The 19339-nt window shown below is 57.3% G+C and overlaps 8 protein-coding genes across 9 annotated transcripts, besides 11 other annotated features; 5 read left to right on the top strand and 3 right to left on the bottom strand.

The window, feature by feature from the left end:
• The first annotated feature begins 234 nt into the window (after window positions 1-234).
• Window positions 235-307: a tandem repeat.
• On the bottom strand, window positions 297-2136 carry EKO05_0010235 (uncharacterized protein; the record flags this gene model as incomplete). The annotated part of the gene is made up of 5 exons (XM_038943005.1): window positions 297-1157; window positions 1213-1781; window positions 1831-1871; window positions 1918-2007; window positions 2057-2136. The coding sequence occupies 5 exons, from the start codon at window positions 2134-2136 to the stop codon at window positions 297-299; spliced, it is 1641 nt and encodes a 546-aa protein (XP_038794781.1).
• A 719-nt stretch (window positions 2137-2855) lies between these two features.
• On the bottom strand, window positions 2856-4668 carry EKO05_0010236 (uncharacterized protein; the record flags this gene model as incomplete). The annotated part of the gene is made up of 3 exons (XM_038942746.1): window positions 2856-3638; window positions 3690-4378; window positions 4437-4668. 3 exons carry the CDS (start codon window positions 4666-4668, stop codon window positions 2856-2858), a joined length of 1704 nt encoding a protein of 567 aa, XP_038794782.1.
• Window positions 4669-4838: 170 nt separating this feature from the next.
• Window positions 4839-4894: a tandem repeat.
• A 35-nt stretch (window positions 4895-4929) lies between these two features.
• Window positions 4930-4972: a tandem repeat.
• A 318-nt stretch (window positions 4973-5290) lies between these two features.
• Window positions 5291-6149, top strand: EKO05_0010237 (uncharacterized protein; the record flags this gene model as incomplete). Its single annotated transcript, XM_038942779.1, has 2 exons — window positions 5291-5520; window positions 5570-6149. 2 exons carry the CDS (start codon window positions 5291-5293, stop codon window positions 6147-6149), a joined length of 810 nt encoding a protein of 269 aa, XP_038794783.1.
• Window positions 5755-5802: a tandem repeat.
• Window positions 6150-6666: 517 nt separating the features above from the next.
• On the top strand, window positions 6667-7269 carry EKO05_0010238 (uncharacterized protein; the record flags this gene model as incomplete). Its single annotated transcript, XM_038942800.1, has 3 exons — window positions 6667-6675; window positions 6728-6741; window positions 6813-7269. The coding sequence occupies 3 exons, from the start codon at window positions 6667-6669 to the stop codon at window positions 7267-7269; spliced, it is 480 nt and encodes a 159-aa protein (XP_038794784.1).
• A 105-nt stretch (window positions 7270-7374) lies between these two features.
• Window positions 7375-7422: a tandem repeat.
• A 1010-nt stretch (window positions 7423-8432) lies between these two features.
• EKO05_0010239 (uncharacterized protein) lies at window positions 8433-9861 on the top strand (the record flags this gene model as incomplete). 2 transcript variants are annotated; one of them, XM_038942851.1, is made up of 4 exons in its annotated part: window positions 8433-8810; window positions 8857-9154; window positions 9206-9340; window positions 9392-9861. In XM_038942851.1, 4 exons carry the CDS (start codon window positions 8433-8435, stop codon window positions 9859-9861), a joined length of 1281 nt encoding a protein of 426 aa, XP_038794785.1. The 2 variants fall into 2 exon arrangements, with proteins under 2 accessions (XP_038794785.1, XP_059493698.1); XM_059637715.1 differs by having other exon boundaries at window positions 8433-8544; window positions 8590-8810; window positions 8857-9340.
• Window positions 9537-9570: a tandem repeat.
• Window positions 9699-9749: a tandem repeat.
• A 236-nt stretch (window positions 9862-10097) lies between the features above and the next one.
• Window positions 10098-10163: a tandem repeat.
• A 62-nt stretch (window positions 10164-10225) lies between these two features.
• Window positions 10226-10268: a tandem repeat.
• A 213-nt stretch (window positions 10269-10481) lies between these two features.
• Window positions 10482-10510: a tandem repeat.
• A 552-nt stretch (window positions 10511-11062) lies between these two features.
• On the top strand, window positions 11063-11414 carry EKO05_0010240 (uncharacterized protein; the record flags this gene model as incomplete). The annotated part of the gene is made up of 2 exons (XM_038942818.1): window positions 11063-11247; window positions 11369-11414. The coding sequence occupies 2 exons, from the start codon at window positions 11063-11065 to the stop codon at window positions 11412-11414; spliced, it is 231 nt and encodes a 76-aa protein (XP_038794786.1).
• Window positions 11305-11330: a tandem repeat.
• Window positions 11415-12121: 707 nt separating the features above from the next.
• Window positions 12122-14269, top strand: EKO05_0010241 (uncharacterized protein; the record flags this gene model as incomplete). Its single annotated transcript, XM_038947048.2, has 1 exon — window positions 12122-14269. The coding sequence occupies one exon, from the start codon at window positions 12122-12124 to the stop codon at window positions 14267-14269; it is 2148 nt and encodes a 715-aa protein (XP_038794787.2).
• A 46-nt stretch (window positions 14270-14315) lies between these two features.
• EKO05_0010242 (uncharacterized protein) lies at window positions 14316-15590 on the bottom strand (the record flags this gene model as incomplete). The annotated part of the gene is made up of 1 exon (XM_038947049.1): window positions 14316-15590. The coding sequence occupies one exon, from the start codon at window positions 15588-15590 to the stop codon at window positions 14316-14318; it is 1275 nt and encodes a 424-aa protein (XP_038794788.1).
• Window positions 15591-19339: the final 3749 nt, after the last annotated feature.

Here is a 19339-nt window from a genome sequence, read left to right on the forward strand (position 1 = left end):
TAAGGGTACAATAGATAAGCTAAGCTAAATATTGTGTACATCTATAGATTCTAAAATCTGAATACATCTATAGTAGATTGCGTAATCTTGCTTTCTACCCTACCTTCTTCTCTACCTCTTTCCCTCTACTCCTACGCCTGTATACTAATATAAACTTATTAGCAACGCTATATAAGTTGTAGATGTTATTCAACAGTACAGTGTAGTTAATAACTTAGGTAAGAGTGTAATATGTATACCTAAATAAGTATTACTATCTAATATATACATATATAGATTCTAAAATCTAAATACATCTATAGTATATTGCTCAACCTCGCTTTCCACCCCGCCTTCTCCCCCGCCTCTTCCTCTCCACTCGCGCTCCCGCGCAGCGACACGCCCTCGTCAACGACGCCGTGCACGTCGTAGATGTCGTCCGGCAGCACAGCGCGGTCGATGAAGGAATCGTGCGGCGGCGCAAGCAACATGCTCAGCGCGACATAGACGACGCCGGTGCCGACGAAGCCCAGGAACCAGCCGAAACGGTAGGGTCTATCGCCGACGCCGACGTCGATGCTCGGGTTGATGGACGAGATGAAGCCCGGGAGGTTGGGCGCGACGCCGGCCAGGAATGCGACGACGGCGCGCCAGTTGCAGCCGTGTGTGTAGCGGTAGATACCGTGCGGTTGGTACAGCGCGAGCGCGTCGTAGCGGCGCTTGTGGACGAGCCAGAAGTCGAGCACCATGATGGCCGCGATGGGGCCGAGGAAGACGGCGTACGCGGCCATGAAGTTGAGGAAGCTTCCTGCGCTCTTGAGGATCTTCCAGGGGACTAGCGCCCAGGCGAGGACGGCGCAGAGGAGCTGCCCGCGGCGGATGTTGATGTAGCGCGGGAAGAGCGCGGTGAGGTCGTTTGCCGCGGAGAGCGAGTTGGCGGATATGTTGACGCCGAGGGCGGCCAGCGCGAAGCTGAAGGCTCCGAAGAAACGGCAGGCGCGGTTGTCCCAGTGGGATATCAGTGCGATTGGGTCCCAGTCTAGCTCGCCGTACTTGACGGCGCCGGCGGACGAGGCTGCGATGCCGATGAAGGCGATGAAGGTGAAGACGAGCGGGAGGAAGGGGACGTAGATGATCTGCCACTTTACGCTGACGCGCGAGTAGCGCGAGAAGTCGGCCTGGAGGTTGTCAGTGTCTCTGCTCCTGAACGGCGAGCTGCTCAGTACTGCTCACCTGGTTCACCGACAGCGTCGCATAGTTGCCAATCACAGACGTCAGGCTGGAGAGGAAAGCCCAGGAATAGTCGGAGCCAGCGAGCTTCGGCTTCTGAATCCACATCTCCCCCCCGTCCGTAGACACGAACGCCCAGACCAAGATGGCGATCCACGCAACCGGCACGATGATCGACTTGGCCATGAACAGCCAGCGAAGGTGATTGGGATGCATGCACAAGAACGGCAGCTGCAGGAGCCAGAAGAGGAAAAAGCTAACCATGGTATTCGTCTCGATGCCCTGCGACTCCGGGATGCCGTTGTGCAGCGTCAGGAAGCTGGGCCATATAGCCGCAATCATGGCCTTGACGGCATTCGCGCCGTTCATGTTCTGGACCGCGAACCAGAAGACGGCCAGGATGGCGCGCGATACGATGGCGATGTAGGATCCCCAGAACCCCCACGAGGCTCGGGCCAGCACGGGGAAGGGCGCGTGGTACATGACGCCGATGGCGCCGTTGAGGGCGATGACGAAGGAGATTATGAAGAAGGCGAGGGCGACGATGGCGAGGGACTCGCGCCAGGTGAGGCCTGTGGGGGTTAGACGGTGAATGCTTCGCGTTCTCTGACGGTAGCGTACCGATGGCGATGATACTCGAGGCGAACTGCCATGTCGCAGCACTTGACGTGTCAGTCTGGGTTTTCCGGAAATTGGGTATGAGCGTACTTGAAGGCATCCGATATCCAGTAGGCGAGGAAGCTCGTAACCCCCCACTTTCGGTTGTGTCGTGGAACGGGGTCAAGATCGATGTTCGTCCTGCGGTTGTCAATCCACGCGCACCATGTCCTTGCAAAAGCGTAGCTACCATCGCGCATTGCCCTCGGCAAACGCCGACTCGGTCTGCTCGACGCTGAGCGAGAGGTGGGGGCGCTCAATGCCAAGCATTGTGAGGCACTGTGATGTGCTCGTAGGCTGTTCACGCGAGGGGCATTCCAGCGTCTTTAATTCTTCCCTGGACTCGGCATCGGTCGCCGCGGCTTCATGCAGCTATCGCTGTCCAAGGCCGATAAGATAAGGTGTTGCATGCGTCGCCTCGTTCGGTTGGGTTAGACGAGCGCCTCGCTCGTAGGCGTCAGCGCTTGACCACTCACACGGCGAGCGCATCTCTTTGCAGTCTTGGCCGGCGAGGGAGCGACGCGCTATTCGGCATCAATGGGTGAGCTGCGGCTGAGCGTTCCTTTGCCAGACGCCTGCACGAGAGATAAGGACCGAGGAAAGTGATGGCCTGCTGTCGCGTGTGATCGCTTGCACCTCCCCGGTTGGGGAAGCTCTCCACCCATGTCGAGAGGGAGATGGCGTTGCCGTTGCCCCACTTGGCGGGGCTGCCATCATACCAGGCTACCTTGTTCGAGACATGTAGGTAGGCTACTTATTCGAGACATGTAGGTAGGCTACTTATTCGAGACATGTAGGTAGGCTACTTGTTCGAGACATGTAGGTGGGCCACTTATTCGAGACATGCAGGTAGGCTACTTATTCGAGACGTGTAGGTAGGCTACTTATTCAAGACGTATAGGTAGGCTACTTATTCGAGACATGCAGGTAGGCTACTTATTCGAGACATGTATTCAGTGCTATATTCAGTGTAGATACACCTCCACCCCTCAGACGTACGCCAGCGTGTGGTCTTTGCCAAACGTCGCATGGAAGCCCAGAGAGGCTTCTCCACCCGCGACCGAGGACCCTATCGCCACCAGCTCGCCAATGGACTGCTCCTCGGTGGTCTGGAGGTCGGGCGTGTCTCTGACCTTGAGCTCCAGACTGCTCAGCGGAACGCCAAAGTGGCTGTGCTTGTTCGAGCGTGTGCTCCCGACCCTGTAGTCGTACATGTTGGTTTGCGCCACCGCCCCGGCGACCTTGGCGGCTGTCAGCGCATAGACGACGCGTGCCTGGGTGTAGATGCGCAGATCTGAGAGGTCGCTGGACGTCAGCGGGGGGGTGTTCTGGCCGGCGCGTTCCGAGGTGAAGAGCAAGCGCAGCTTCCCCGGCGTGGTGCCCAGCACGGCTCTCGCGGGTGCGATCAGTCGACTCAGGGGTTGGTTGGTGGGCAGACGGCCCGAGGCCAGAACGCGAGACTCGAGATGGTGGGCGAGCTGCTTCAGGGGGCCGGCAGCCGATGCAGCGGTGGTGCTGTGGAGCTTCGCGACGGACTCGGCAGAAGCCACGACGATGGTGGGTGCCAGCGAGCGGGTTGCCAGGGCCAGGTCGACGCCGGGGCCGGCGACCGAGTTGATGATGACGGTGGCGTGGGAGAAGAGGGCGACGAGGGTGAGACAGAGGCAGTACGAGTTTGTGAAGGCATCGGCGGGGAGGAGCGTGTCAGACGCGGTGAAGCGTTGGGCGGCGGGCAGCGAGGTGATGAGCGAGCCGACGGCGGCAGCGATGTTCTGGGAGGGGGGGGATTAGCATCCTCCTTGACTCGTACTGAATCGACGCACCTTCTGGGTGAACTCGACGACCTCGGCCGGCTTGCCCACAGCTTCTTGCCAGAGGAAGACGACGTTGGGCGGGGCCGTCGTCGTGTCCGAGGGCAGGGCGGCGTCGGTGTGCTTTGCGTCCTGGACGAGCTCGTGCCAGACGGAGACGTCGACCTTGCCGCCAATGCCCTCGGGGACCTCGCTCCAGTCCATGTGCCGGCTCGTCTTCTCCACGATCCAGACGACCTGGCGCAGGCCGGGCACGCTCTGGGTCACGTCGGCGAGGGGCACGGCGCCGGCCTGGGCGACGAGCGAGTCGGCGCGCGTCTGCTGCAGGAGCTGGACCAGCGTCGCGTGGGGCTGGTTGTAGGGGATGAGGACGGGGGTGAAGCCGTAGAAGGCGCCGGCGAACAGGAGCGCGAGGAACTCGAGGCTGTTGGGCAGGTAGACGGCGACGCGCCTGGCGCCGTGCTCGTGCAGATGGGCGCCGAGGATGGCGATTTCCTTGGAGATGCCGGCCACGTCGTGCTCGGCGAGGGCCTCGGTGCCCAGGACGGTCATGAGGGTGGCGGTGCCGGTGGAGCTGGCCTTCTTGTCCAGGGGGATCTCGCCCGTGACGCGGCGCCAGACGTCGCGCAGGTCGCCGTCCTTGCCGGCGGCGTACATGGGGGCGCCGGGGTACTTGACGGCGAGGCCGGTTCGCAGCGGGTCTGCGGCAGCGTCAGCGTCAGCCAGGCGCAGGGGCAACACACCGAGCAGTCGACGTACAGCCGTGGGGGGTCTCGGGCGACCTGAACACGGCCGACTCGCGGGGCTGGCGCACGTACGAGGCCTGCGCCTGTCGGGCCAGCAGCAGCGGGTGCGTGTCGGCGTCGGCGTTGTGGGCGACGATCCAGGCGACGAGGCCGAGCAGGGCGGCGAGCAGCAGCGTCGAGTAGACATTCCAGCCCTGCAGCAGGTCCGAGAGCGCGCCGTCGAGCTGCTCCACGAGGCCGGGCATGGTCAGGGAGTGGCGTAGGGGGGCGTGACAGGAGGGGGGGGGCGTGACAGGAGGAGGGGGGGAGAGGAACCGAAGACGAGGAGAGAGAAGAGAGAGGAGGGAAGAGAGGAGAGAGAGGAGAGAGGAGAGAGAGGAGAGAGAAGAGAGAGGACGAGAGGACGAGAAGATCAGAAGAAGCGAAGAAGCGAATAAGCGAAGAAGCAAAGAAGCAAAGAAGCGAAGAAGCCAGGTGAAGCTGCAACGCGGGCTGACAGGTGCTATGACGGCGGATGGCGGATCGCGGATGGCGGACGGCGGGCGGCGGGGTCTGCGGGTAAGCAGGGCAGGGAGCTGCGATTAGAGATTAGAGCACGCAGCCCTGGCACGCCAGGCTGGAAGAGACGGTGAAAGCTCCGAGAGGCCGACGCCGCCATTGTTTGGAGTCTTGGACAACCGTCGCCAGCTGCAGCACCGCAATACGACAACACCAGCACAGCAACCGCAACACCACACGCCATGCTGCCGTAGCCACTCGACCACCACTCTACCACCACTCTACTAACCACAGATACAGCCCCATTGCAACAGGAAAGACAGAAAGAAAGAAGAAAAAAAATAAAAGAAAAAAAATAAAAAAAGGGCCATGGCTGCACCGGCAACACCAGCCGCGCCGCAAACACCTCGCCCCGCCCAGCTGCACACGCCCAACGGCACCTGGAAGCACCCCAAGTTCGACGAAATCACGCGCCGCCAGTACGCCACCGCCTTCGACGAGAGCAACGTCCGCGTCATCGTCGCCAATGCCGGCCTGCTGGCCGTGTCCCTGTTCGCGGATGCAGTCACCTCCAAGGTGAAGCTGCTCGAGTACGCCGCGTACGTGAAGCGCGCACAAGACACGACTGCCTCCCACTGACCTCGCCAGCACCCCCGTCCACGCCCTCGTCCACCACACCCCCTACAGCGCCTGGGCGATCCTGGCCATCCGCCTCTTCTTCGCCCTCAACATCGGCAACGCCCTGCTGCCCCTCGTCCGCCGCTACTACCCAGACGACCTCGCCGACATCCCCCTCACTCCCTCGCAGCGCACCTCGATGGGCCTCAAGGCCAGCCTCGCCTCCTCGCACACCCCCACCTCGGCCTACGCCTCGCCCGCCTACGTGACCCCGCCCCGCTACGCACGCTCCACCCCGCGCAGCAGCTTCAGCAACCAGGGCGAGCGGCCCTTGATCGGCTCGGACAGTCCGCGTCCCAGCCTCGGACGCTCTGCCTCCAACGCCTCCTACTCGCCCGGCCATCTCGGCAGCTCGGCGACCAAGCGCGCGAGCTACGGCGGAGGCAGCCCCTTCAACAGCAGCCTGTTTGGCGAGAGCGCATCGAGCGGCGGTCCCGGCACGCCCACGCCCACGCCCACGCCGTCGACGGGGAAAGCCAGCGTTGGGCTGAACAACAAGTGGCTGTACGAGAAGCGACGAGACAGCCCGAGGAGCGGCATGTTTGCGTGAGCGGACGTGGACCAGACGAGTAGACGCCTTATACCCTGCTGTAATGCGACATGACGACTGCACAATCCATCCTCACTATTATTCCATGACCATCTCCAACACGACTTGGCACCACTTGTGACCTCATCCAAATGCATTCCACACTTGACCTGCAATCACACCCAGTCTGACTGCAAGGCATTCAAACTTGCTTCGATCCATCTCCAAAGCAACATTGCATTCACTCAACGCGTGCAGCCCAAAAGCGAACTATACAAAGCGATAAACAGCACCCACTAGTGACAGTGACCCAAACATGACATAAGCAATCAGCAACAATCGATCATCGGCGCTCCCACTCCCCAACCAACCAGCAGCGACCAATCGCCGAACCATCTCCCGCAGCCCTACAGAATCAGACCACTTCCCACGACACCAAGAAAACAGTTCGGAACCCACCACCCCAACCACGCCTTGACGGCCTCTCTTCCACCCTCCAATTCGCCTTCTCACGAGTTACAACCCACGACCCATCGCCATGAACACAGTTCGTCCCCCAGTCCTTGTCTTGTCTATAGGAACTAGCTAACAAGCCCCAGGTGAAATCAGTCTAGTACGTCACCTCCACCCGTCCACCTCGCGTCCACCTCGCACCCCCTCAGCGCACAAACTAACACCCCCTAGCTATGGCTGGGCAACCCTAATCGCCGCCGGCGGAGGAGCCTACTACTTTGCGAAGAAATCCATCAACGCGGACCGCGCCAGCAAAGCAGAAGCCGACCGACAGAAGCGCGCGCGTCAGTTCCAGCTCGAGCAGGCGCATGGCCTGCACGGTGCATCCACATCCAACCCTGCATCCAGCGCCGCAGGGACGTCGTCCAACCCCACAATCTCGCCCAACGCAGTAGTATCCTCCAACACCACATCGCCACTATCCAGCACCGACAAACAAAGCACAGCCGCGGGCATCAGAAGGGAGGACCGCGGTGGCGACGGAGGAGATGGAACAGGGAATCCGAGTCTGCAGGCTAGCGCAGACCCCGCTGCTACGCGACATGCACCACAGGTAGAGGGAGGGGAGAAGAGCAAGTATGAGGCTAGTGACGTGTATCGAAGTCGCAAGGGGGATCGCTTTTCGTAGGAGATTGTTTATCTGGGGGGTGGAGTGTATGGTAGAGTGAGGGAACTGTATATCATGGAATGGAGGTGTATAGTAGAGTGAGGAATGAGCTGGATTCTCGAGTGCATCACCACGAACCAGCACGAACCAGCACGAATCAGCACGAATCGGCACTGGAACCGATAGCAGTGCAAATACTTCCGGAGCTATCATTAGCTTGATACCATCGTCAAAGCGATTGACCTTCACGAAAGCAGTGACAAGTACACGAATATTCAATCATAGGAATCAACGTCGTAACAACCAATAACAAGACCTACTAAGCCTCGCAAGCCTCAGCACGACAACTTCCCAACACGAAATACCCGTCCCTCTCCAACGTTGAATCGCCTGGTCACTCGCATTGTCAAGGAACAGTGCACCTTCCTTCCGAGGCGTTGACACACAGCGTGTCTCGAAAGCGCCCCACTTTTCTCAGCGCCTGAGCCTCAAACGCCAGTGTCCAAGGCTAATCCAACCTCACAGCTCCATCACTCGCGCAATGTTTGATCGCTCTCGTTGCCAAGCGCTCGGCATGTGTCCGCACACGCCATACAACGGCACTCAGCTGTCGTGTTTCGCAGTGCCATGTTACCGCTCGCTTCGAAACTTGACACAACATGGCCAAACCTGAACCGCCTCACCACGCACCGCGACAGCAGGCGTGAGCGCTTGGCGTCCGCCTCCCGCGCGCTACATGCCCTCTGCACGACATTGCTAAGTTTGAGGCAGGCGGAGCCGCATCGTCACTGCGGCTGCGCGCCACCAAAACAGGCGAGGGCATCCCGAGAACGGACAGAGCCGGACACCTGCTACTCGTCGTGCAGTGTGTCAGGTGCAACGTCCATTCGTACACGACCCTCTTCAAGGGGTCTGAGGCATCAGGCTGCTGCTACAGAATCCTTCTCTCCACCGTGGTAGTGACTTGTCTCGTGGGAGTGGGCACCGCAAGGGTCCTGAGCACATTGGATCCTGTAGCCATGTTGAGTCTGTCTGCTTCGTCGAGTATATAGATCCACACGAGCTGCGCAAAGTACACTCCATCATCACCACCGATCAACATCCCCGTCGTTCACTTCCTTTTCTTGCCTTACTTTCTATTCGAAGCGCCGGACGCCTGCTCTATTCTCACTTCACTTATTACAATGTATTACTCAGCTTCCACCATTGCGCTAGTCGCTTTCGCTGCCAACGTCCACGCCCATGGAGTTGTCCTCGCCGCTGTTGGAGACTCGGGCCAGAGCCAGGGCTTCTTGGGTATGAATCGTGTTGTTGTTCGAGGGACTATCCTAACACCAACAGTCGACCAGAACCTGGCACGTAACTGCACCACCATCTCGCCCTGCCAGCAGGACTCGACCATCATCCGCGACTCCGAGATCAAGCAGAACATCGTGAACGCGTGTGGCCGGACAGAGATCAGCGGCAACATCGATATCGGCGAGCAGACAGAGAACGAGCTGGCTGCCAACCGCATGACCCAGGTCTCATCCGGAAGTGTGATGGCTGTGACCATCCACCAGGTTAGTGACGTGTCTCTTCTGCTTACGACGACTGACGCGTGAAAAGGTCAACGCTGATGGCGCTGGGCCTTATGAGTGCGATCTCGACGAGACCAGCAACGCTCAAACCACGCTCACACCACTGAAGGTGGCCAATAACGTCCCCGGTGCCAACGGACTCTCACAGGCCAAGGAGCAGGACTTCACCATCAACGTCGCCATGCCTGACAAGTTCAACTGCATCGGCGCATCGACTGGCAACATCTGCACTGTCCGATGCCGCAACACCGCCGTCGCAGGACCCTTTGGCGGCTGCTTCGCTGTCCAGCAGACCGACGGAGAGGGCCGTGACCCGACCGCTGCTGGTAAGTCGTTTGTTCCTCGATCCAAAGTACACAGACTCACCTTCGCGTTAGGTGTCCAAACCGCACAAACGTTCGAGGGCATCTCGGACCAGATCCTGCAGAACCAGCAGGATCTCCCCGTTGCCATCGCAGCAAACCAGGCTGCTGGCGCTGCCGGTGGCAACGAGGGGGCAAGTGCCATTTCTGGTGCGTCTCCATCCTAGATCATGCTGAGTGAACGTAGCTGACTCTCTGTAGCTCTCATCTCCGCCACAGCTGCGCCCACGGTAGCCGAACAGACCGCCGCGGCAGGCAACGGCAACCAGAACCAGGACCAGAACCAAAATGGAGGCGGTAACAACCAGAACGCGGGCGGTAATGGCGGCAACAGAAACGGCCAGAATGCTGGTGGTGATGCTGGTGGTAATGTTGGTGGTAACGCGGGCGGTAATGCGGGCGGTAATGCGGGCGGCAACCAGAACGCAGCCGGCGGAAACGGCAATGCTAACGGCAATGCTAACGGCAATGCTAACGGCAATGGACGCGGCGGACAGGCACAGGCAGGACAGGGACAACAGGGACAACAGGCACAGCAGGGACAACAGGCACAAGCAGGCCAGGGCGCACAAGGCCAGGGCGGACGTGGAGGACGTGGAGGACGTGGGGGCAACGGGCGCGGCAACAACAAGCGGTCCAGCAGCAAGTTCCTCACCAGGTTCCTCCTCTAAGCGCCGAGCACGACTCCACTCCGTAACAACCGTCGCTGTCGATGGCCACGACGAACAAAAAGCGCTCTGGCAGGCTTGCTATCCTGTCGTGTTCTGTTCCTTTTTCTCTTCCAGGCTGCGCCAACCCTTTGTTACAGACATGTACATAGCATAGCCCTGAAACCAGCATGATCTCACCCGCACCACAACACTCTATAACTGTGTCCTGGAGCCATTGTGACGCTTGTAGACTTGCTACTTTCCATCGGCTACTTTCCACTTCCACTACCACCTTCCACCTTCCCCCTTCCCCCTTCCCCCTTTGCACCGCCGTGCCAAGAACTAGGTCCCGGTACCTCTACCGTAGCACGCAGTGCCACGCACACACACGCAGCAAACGCAGCACACGCAGCACAGCACAGCACGCAATCGCTCGCGTGGCATGCGCGATCTTGTCATCCATCTAGGTAGGTGATTGTCCGCTTCCTCGTTCCTGTACTCATTCACTACCTGCGTGTACACGCAGACACGGGATTCCGTACACGCAGACACGGGATTCCGGAATCGCGCACGCAGGGCACGGTTGGTGGCGGCGGCGGTAGATTCAAGTCCGGCACCTGCATCTGCAACACCCTTGGGCTTTGGTTGGTTGGTTGGTTGGTTGGTTGGTGGGTGGGTAGACAGGTACCAGGTCACGTGGCAGGTGCTGTGTCGTGTCTGGCTTGCGTGACAGTGGGCTGATGCTGCGGGTGGAGTCGCGTTGCGTTGCGCTGCATTGGGCGGCTTCTGTGGGGGGTGGGGGGGTCGTGGGTGCTGAGATACCTACCGAGTACCTACCGGTAGGTACTCGAGGCTTTGCATCATCGAGCTAATGAGAGCGTGCGAGTTCTTACCCTTGCGCCTTGCGGAGAGGTGTCGTTAAAGTTGCGCTTCTCCCCGATTTTTTTTTGTTCTTGCGGGTCTTGCTTGCGCTGTATCATCCATCGTGCTGAGTCTGTCTTTTTGTCGTCGTAGCTGAAGTACTCGGCTGACCTGCTGCACTGCAAGCCACACACATTACATTTATACATTCACACATACCTACACAGCCCTATTCGAGCTCAGCACGCCCCCTTTCCACGCCGCTGCCTAGTCGCACGACCCCAATAAGAGGCAGCCAGTTCCTTGCAGAAAGCGACCTGCAAGTCCACCCTCCCATTCCACTCCACCCGCCTACCGTACCATGCCGGCTCGCACCCACGCCCTCGCTTCGCTGCGGCGCTACTCGACCAGCGCGCCCCGCGACCCGCACTACCGCCTCAAGGCCTCGCTCGCCACCGGCTACGTCGTGTCGGCGCTCGCGCTGCCGTTTGTGCCGCCGCTGCTGGAGACGCGCCGGGCGAAGGCGGACGGCAGCGATTTGACGCGGTGAGTCGCTTGCTGCGCGCACGCGTGGGACGACGGGGGAGCTGGATGAATGCTTTTCCCCGCCCCGCCCCGCCCCGCCCCGCGAACACGCTCCCCTGGAATTGCAACTGACGCCCGCCAGGGAGAATGTGTACTGCTCGAGTCAGTTTCATCAGTGTGCTCGCTGAGCGCAGCGGAGCGGGGTAGAGGTGCGTTTGGGTGGCGCTGTGTGGTGTTGTGTGGGTGCTGATTCTAGAGGTGCGTTTGAATGGCGCTGAGTGGTGATGTAGTCTGGGTGCTGATTCCTGCTGCAGACCACCTTCCACTCTATCCTCACATTCTTGCATCATCACACCCGTCATTACCCCCTCCCCCCCCTTTTCTTTTCCTTTTCTTCGGCGTATGAATGTCCTTTGCGCTGCATGGTTGGCGTTTGGGGTTTGCATTGCATCGTGGACGCGGGAATTGCGGTTTTGTAGGTAGCCGTTGTTATCCAATGCTGATACCCGGATCGCTCATCTCGATTCAATAGCAGTGCTGTGAATCTGCGTGGGTTTCTCGCTGGATATAGGCTGGGCTAGGTGCAGGCCCTGCAACGTGTGTGCGTACCAGAGACGTGATGGATTGGGATGTTGACACGAGACTTGCTATGGTAGTTCATGGTGCGATGGGTTGTGATGGGTTGTGATGGAGTGTGATACTTGTGATCTAGCGTGATGTATTGTAATACACTGTGATGTATTATAACATGCTGTGATCTAGCGTGATGTACTGTGATACATTGCGAGGTATTGTTGTATTGTGATGTACTGTGACCAGCGTGAGATATTGCAATGTATTGTAATGTACTGTGACACACTGTGATGTATGGTAATATATTATACCATGTTGGTACATGTTGGTACATGGTGCAGGCTCCCAACGTCATTGGCGATACATGAAAGTGCCCCGCAGCTACTGTGCGACCATCAACGCGACCTTGAACGCGTCATTTGTCAATTGTCCACGGAATCTCTACAGCGCCACTCTCACAACACAACATCACACAATGGCCTGCACCTTGCTGGGCAGCATCGACCACCGTCTGCCCAACGAGCTCACCCTCGCCGTCGTCCAGCAGCTCGACGACGACAACCGCACACTTTGCACGCTTGCGCAGACTTGTCGCGGCTTCCAGCAGCTCGCCGAAGAGCACATCTACAAGACAATCAAGCTGCGATCGGTGAGAGACCTCCGGCGCATCACCTCCGCCTTTGCCAGTCGCCACGATCGCGTCCGCGCCGTACACACGCTCAAGATCCTGTACCGATGGAACGAGCACCTCCAGGTCAGCCTGGAGCGGCGGAAGGCCTTCAACGAGTGCGTCGCCCAGATGGTCAATCTGCGCGAGTGGCATGTGGAGAGTCCGTACGACAACTTCAAGTGGGAAAAGGGCGGCCACGAGTGGGTCGAGGGCGACATGGAGCGCTTCAGGCTGGCGTTGGAGAAGGCTTGCGTGGATGGTGCAAGAGAGAAGGAGCGTTTCGCCCAAGACCGATACTTGAGTCGCAGCCTGCAGCGGACCGTGGGGCTGGCTCAGCTCGAGTCGCTGACGATACACTCGCACGGCGCGCACGCGGATTTCTGGCCCCTGGACGGCTTCCACTGCCTGTTCCGCCACCCAAGCCTTCGTTACCTGCACGTGTCCTGCGTCACGTTCCCCGAGACCCTGGAGGTGCTCGAGTCGCACAAGAGGACGACACCGCTGACGACGCTCATATTCGACGAGTGCAATCTGGAGCCCAAGAGCCTGCTCCATATCCTAGGCACGCCTGAGAAGCTGAAGCACCTCACGCTCGGCGAGAATGTGTTCAACATCAACAGGAGCGTCGAGTGCTCACCAAAGCTGTCTCCAGACCCTCTCGCAGCATTGGAGGCCATTGCAGCTGTCGCACATTCACTGGAGAGCCTGACCCACCTGGATTCGAAATGGCGACTAGCCTCAGAAAACCACATGATTGCCCGTAGACGTCTTCCCGGGGACGGCATGCGGCAGTTTCACTCTCTCAAGACCATGGAATGCGACACAGGCTCGTTCCTGCACGAGGCTGTAGTAATGAATCACGACCTAGCTCCACCCAACCTCGACACCCTCATCGTGCGCCGCCATTTTTGGGTCGTCGAAAACTTCTTCGACTACCTTCCTGAGGTGGGCTGCTACACTGCACTGCCCTCCCTCAACACCCTCGAGCTCAGGCAGTCCGCGGCCGCCCTCAACTTTCTTGCCACATCCGAGTACATCTGTGAACCGGACCGTCTCCGCAATCGCCACGCATTTGCCTACAAGCTGTTCAAGAGCGATATCAACTTTAGACTCGGCATCGAGCTTGGGAGAGGCTCATCGCTGATCCCGCCATACCTCCACGGCGAGCCGGTGCCGCAAGTCCGGTGTCTGTACGACGCATCCAGAATCGGCTTCCGGCGACACATCAACAAGGAGGCTGTTTTAAATCTTGACGTCCAAGTGGGCAACCTGCGAGGGAGGAACGTGCTTGCCCCTCCTCGCAGTCTTAGTCTGGAGGAGCAGCTTCTCAGATCAGCCCCATCGCCGGCAGCACCCCCCACAACGCTCACCGCAAGCACATCCGCCGCCCTTCCCGAGACTGATCAGCTCGGCGATGACGACGTCCAGCGGATCACAGGCGAGACGCGCCGTGCTCTCGACCAGATGAAGGAGCGCTTCGCGCGCGGTTGGCATCTACAGAGGGACTCGGATCCAGGCGATTTGAGCGACAACTGGGACGACGAGATCGATGACTTCGAGGGCACCGACGAAGAGACGGACTCGGACTTTGAAGCTATGATACAAGATCTCCAAAACGACGGCGACGAGGAGGCGTTTCTGCAGTTTATCGAGCACATGCAGGAGCAGGGGGTTGAGATTGAGATGCAGAGTGACGAGGAGGGGAATGACGATGAGTGGCATGAGGCCGAGGAGGGTGTTCCTGAGGACTGGGAAGATGCCGAGGATGACCTGGAAGAACACGAAGCTGAGCTACACTGAGGGTGAATGATGGAAGGTGGATCTAAATCTGAATCTGTTCTGGCCATCATGCATCGACTCCCATAGCATCGGCACTTGGGATACCCGCAAGACGACCCAGCTGCGCAAGAGCACTCCTCTTCGTCTGTTCGCTCGGCCAGCCAATCTCCACCACACCCGTACCGTTTCTCCGCCTCAACATCCGTGGCACCGGTATATTCTTCCCATCTCCATCGACGAACCCATATGTCACAAACTCCAGATAGTACTTCTGGACGTCCAAGCCTCGTCTCATTCCCTCCATGATGACCATATCGACCGCACTTTCCATCCTCTCCCCATTCATATGCCAGCCCTCCCTACACAACAGTCCCCACTCCTCCTCGGGGACACCGTTGTCGAGCTCGTCGTCCAGCCAGGTATGCGTATCAGTGTCTAGATCCTCGGAAAGATACGTGCGAACCACGATATCTGTGACCACGTCATAATCCATCTCGACCCTCCCCCTCAGCACATCATACAGCAGCCCCAGCCCCTTTTGCGTCAACAGCAGATGCGCCAACTCACCGATCCCATTCCCCAGCACGGGATCCGAAAACCGCATATCCAGCTTCAGCAGCAGCAGCTGAAACACCAGAATCTCGCCATCACTCCAAATACTCGTATCCCGCAAGAAGGCCCCCCTCACCGCCGCGGTGCAACACTCCATGACGCACCAGAACTTGGCCAACACCCCCTCCGCCGCCCGCGGCACCCTATGCCCCTCGGCAGCGAGACAACTCAACACCCCCCGCACCACCCGCTGCCGATGCAACACCATCCCCACCCAGCGGAACCCGGGCACGTCGCGCGCCAACCACGCTCGCCCGTCCATCGGCCGCAGCATCGGGTCGCTGATGCAGAGCTCGGGAAACAAGATCCAGGAGAATACGTGCGATGCGAGCGGCGCGTGGTAGCGCGCGTAGTCGTGCATCAGGCTGACGGAGTAGAGGTTGAGTCTGTAGTGGAATTCCTTGTCGATGGCGTAGAGGGCGATGATGGTGGCGTAGGGGAGTCGGAGGGTGAGTGGGAAGAAGAGGTTGGGATGGCGGAGGAGCGATTTGTAGATGTTGAAGTGGGGGGTAGGCGGCGTCGGGGTGGGAGTGGAGGGGGTCTGGGTCGTGCGGCGTGTGGGATGGGGAGGTGCTTCGGGCCCCCAGGCGAGGGTCGCGATGTTGCGCCGACGGTGCTGGTGCCGGCGGAGTAGTTGCGGTGTGGTGGTGTCGGGCAACGAATGAGCGGCGTGTGTCGATGTTGTCGGGGAGTAGTCTGCGGTGCGCTTTTGGCCTTGGGATGGCGACATCTCGGCGGCCGTGGGACGATGGGACGCGTTTGTGTTGGTGGTTGATATTGCAGTTGGATGTGGTGGAGCACAGGAAGAGGAAGGTTTACGTCGAGTTTGAGCAAGCAAACGCGCGTGGCTCTAGGCACCTGTGCGAGGTGAGGTGAAAGTAGGTCTTCCGACGACTGCGCCGCATTTCCCGTGAGGTCATACAGAGGGGTCTAAGAGAAATATTTGCTCAAGCCGCGACCAGTTTTCAAGGATACAGAAGCTCAGATGAACGTCTTCCCGAAGCGGGACAAATGTTCTCCTGCAGCGATCTCATACGTAGGGTTGCGAATCAATCTAAGCAGTTGTGGATCGGCGATGTCTGGAGGTAGGAGGTCAGTGACCATCTGTGCATTTCTTTGTCGAAGATGGAGGGCTGCGTAAAGGTGAATGCGAGTTGGAGACAATTTCACTCACCACAGTGCAGTCTTGATTGATAACGCTCGACGTTAGTTTACGCTGTCGCCAGAAATCTAGTCTACTCCACTTTGTGTTCGTCTATGTGGTTGTCTTCACACCGCAGCCATGCAACAACACCCTTGCCGAAAAGATAAAACCATCCTACAGCTCATTCGAGCAGATCTTGAATTTGTCATGCATGACTCGCGTCTCTCGATGGAACTCCCCCTTGTACCGTGGGAAGAGTTCGACAAGGTCGTTGAAGTAGTTGTCCATGACCAAGTCCACCATATAGCGCGTCTGACACGGCCTCAGCTCCCCAAACTCGGAGAACTGGTGCAGTGCATCAACACCCCAGGTCTCGATGTGCCAGAAGCTGCTGGTCAAAAGCGGCACGGACACTTCACTCGTCGAGGGGAGGTTGACCTGGTAAAATTAGCGATCGTAAGTTGGTGCATTCGGATTGAGAGAGACCTACTCGTACGAACTACGGAACATTGCAATAGTAGCCGCCTGAGTCGCTGGGGACCTCGTAGCAGTTGCGATGCTTCGATACCCTTGTGTACGCGCGCAGCGTAAGGGCAACAATCCAAGCCATCACGATGCGGATGCCCTCGTTCTACCAACAAGCTCCCTCCGTCTTGACACGAGCCTTACGCAGCACTACCTTCCACGAAGCAGCGCCTTTGATTAGTGCTTTGGTTGCGAACATCTTCCAGTCCGAGTCCTTGCAACACGTCCTCCCTAGGGACGACTTGTCTACAGGACAGGCTGCGTTCAAGAGCTTGGACACTTTGTCAGAGAGCGCGGAGCCACGAGTGTCACCGAAGTTGACGGGTGCACCTGAGTGATCAACAGTCCAGACTTCGACAGTAGCTCATCCGTGGTACTACCGGGAGGGATCGTACCCGAGTGCCTTGATGGTTTCGGCAGAGGTACCGTCTGGGTCAGGTGTAAGCAGCGATTTCAGTCAGAGAACTGAGAGGAAAACACTTAGCGCGACCGTGATGTTGAAGGTTTCCCCCTCAGAAGAAAGATCAACCGCCTGAGGCAGACTCGACGTCCTTGATGGCGGGGTGGCGGTCACCGACGCTGGATTGAGGACCGTTGGTAGTGGAAAGAGCAGCGTAGACCAGTGCAGCAAGGCATAATGTCAGGCTAAGGAGGAGTATGTAGAAAAACTGCTTCATAGTGATGTAGGAGAGGCTGAGCGGGGCTGACGGTGGAGAGTCTTGGCTGGCTGTGGCGGTGTGGAGGAAGAAGGGAAGACAATGATTCTGTAGGCAGTATACACGAAGGATGTCGGCACAGTGACCCGCTTTTTTTCAGCATTGGGCGCGGGTGAACGTGCTGTCCGGGGTTGCCGATGTGAAGTGAAGTGAAGTGAAGGTATATGGCTGAAACTGACACAGACACCACCGGAGCGAAGCAGACCAATAGCAATAATCGAAAACACCATCCATCTAGAGATAAGAACAGTCTTCTTTCGTTGCTCAGCAAAGGCAATTCACCTGGTAGAAGAAAGGGGGTGGCCGGCCTAGGAAGATGTTGCCGTGTCTCAGGCTGCGAAGTGATTGACACAGAAAGTTGTAACGAGTCAGATCAAGCGCCTGCCTTCGAAGATGAAGTCGCTATCCTTATGCCTTAAGCACTGAAACACCTATAACCAAGCAGCGGAGCCGGTAAGCTTTCTGAGACACGGAATTGGTAGTATCTCAACTGCGTTGCAACACACTACGAACCGACCTCTAAAAATGTTTCTCAACATCAATCACATCTCGTCACAGTTATTTTGCTCACTGACTAGATCATCATCAAGGTCAGACAACCCATCATGGCCAAGGCTAGATGTACTTGACGCAAGAGCCGGACAAGAGACATCAGCAAGAACTTTGTGGCTGCGTCCAATCCGACTAATAACTTCGTTGACATCAACTCCACAATTATCTCGATTACTGTGACAAGCATCCCAGCTTTCATGGTTCAGAGGCGTACAATTATGCCGAAGCAGAGGCCATAGATCGACGTCTTTGTATTCGGCTTTTACACATGTATCGTGCCCGACTGGAGGCTAAATCCTTGCGTGAACTTGCAATCAGCATCGTCTGTGCTGTATCCTGCATGCCGGAGCTCAGATACATGAATGTTGAATTCAAAGCAATCCATTGAAATGACGCCGGCAGTGGACGATACAAGCATTCCATTTTTACAGCCGCTGGGCATACTATTTTCGATCCCGACGAAGACAGGTTCAGCGTATGGGAAAGGCGTAGAGAGGGACGTACGTTGAATCGCTCTCCCAAATTGTACCGAGGACCGAGAGCGTTTCCAATGACCTTGTGAGATTCTAAAATGTGTGAATCAGTCGTTTAGGGTTAGTGCACGGAAGAGTTGCGGGAGAGGACAAGTCTCCCGTACCGCGCGAAGAGGGGTTTGTGATATCACAATACATAACTACAGGCATACTTTGTGAACTTGGTATTTTCCAGTAGTTGAAGTGATGCTACCCCAACTTCAAGGCTGTCGAATTTTAAAGTTGAGACTCTATCTTGACTATATTATGTCATGGTCTGCCAATCTCCAGATATAGAGGGGAGGAGCCGCCACCCACTACCTGTTGCCATCTACCTGCTGCTACGTACTGAACAGCATATACGTATAAAAAGAACCGTGGCTTAGTACTCAATATAGTATACGTTTACTCTGCCCACGCTAGTGATGCGTGCAGTCCTGTAATGTTAAAAGTAAAGGAGTAAGGCTCTACCCAGGCATCCAGCTATAGGACTCTTTAGCTAGATTGCAGCGCAGCCCTAAAAGTACGTAAAATAGCAAATTATCAGCGTCTAATTAAAATTTATTGTCCTAGATCAATTTCTTAAATTTATTAGGGGCTTGTAAAGCGCTGGTCCTAGTAGATTGCACGCTGTTAACAGAAGTTGGAGGTCAAAATAGTGTAGAGAAGAATCTAGGGGTCTTGAAATATCCACAACACTAATCTAACGCTAAGATAATATCAAGGTCACATCGCAGAACCCCTATTGCGCGGTACGGTCAGATAAACCTTAATAAACTTTTAAGCCACAGAGAGATCTATCAACCGTTGTTAATGAATCCAACGCTGCACTTCTCACTTGAGTAAAGCATGAAAAAACCTACACATTTGACCAGGCGGTTTACGCCCTTCATTAATATCACCAGCGCCGTTGTGTGTTGCTGGTCCACTCGCGCCACATATCTTGAAACCAATGTTACTCACCTGTGATAAAACACTAATTTAGCTAATAGGAAAGAAAAAACAATATTTAAACTCTATTTTATCCTTC

This window comes from Ascochyta rabiei, chromosome 18 (assembly GCF_004011695.2).
Source record: "Ascochyta rabiei chromosome 18, complete sequence".
NCBI classification, from domain to species: Eukaryota; Fungi; Ascomycota; class Dothideomycetes; order Pleosporales; family Didymellaceae; genus Ascochyta; species Ascochyta rabiei.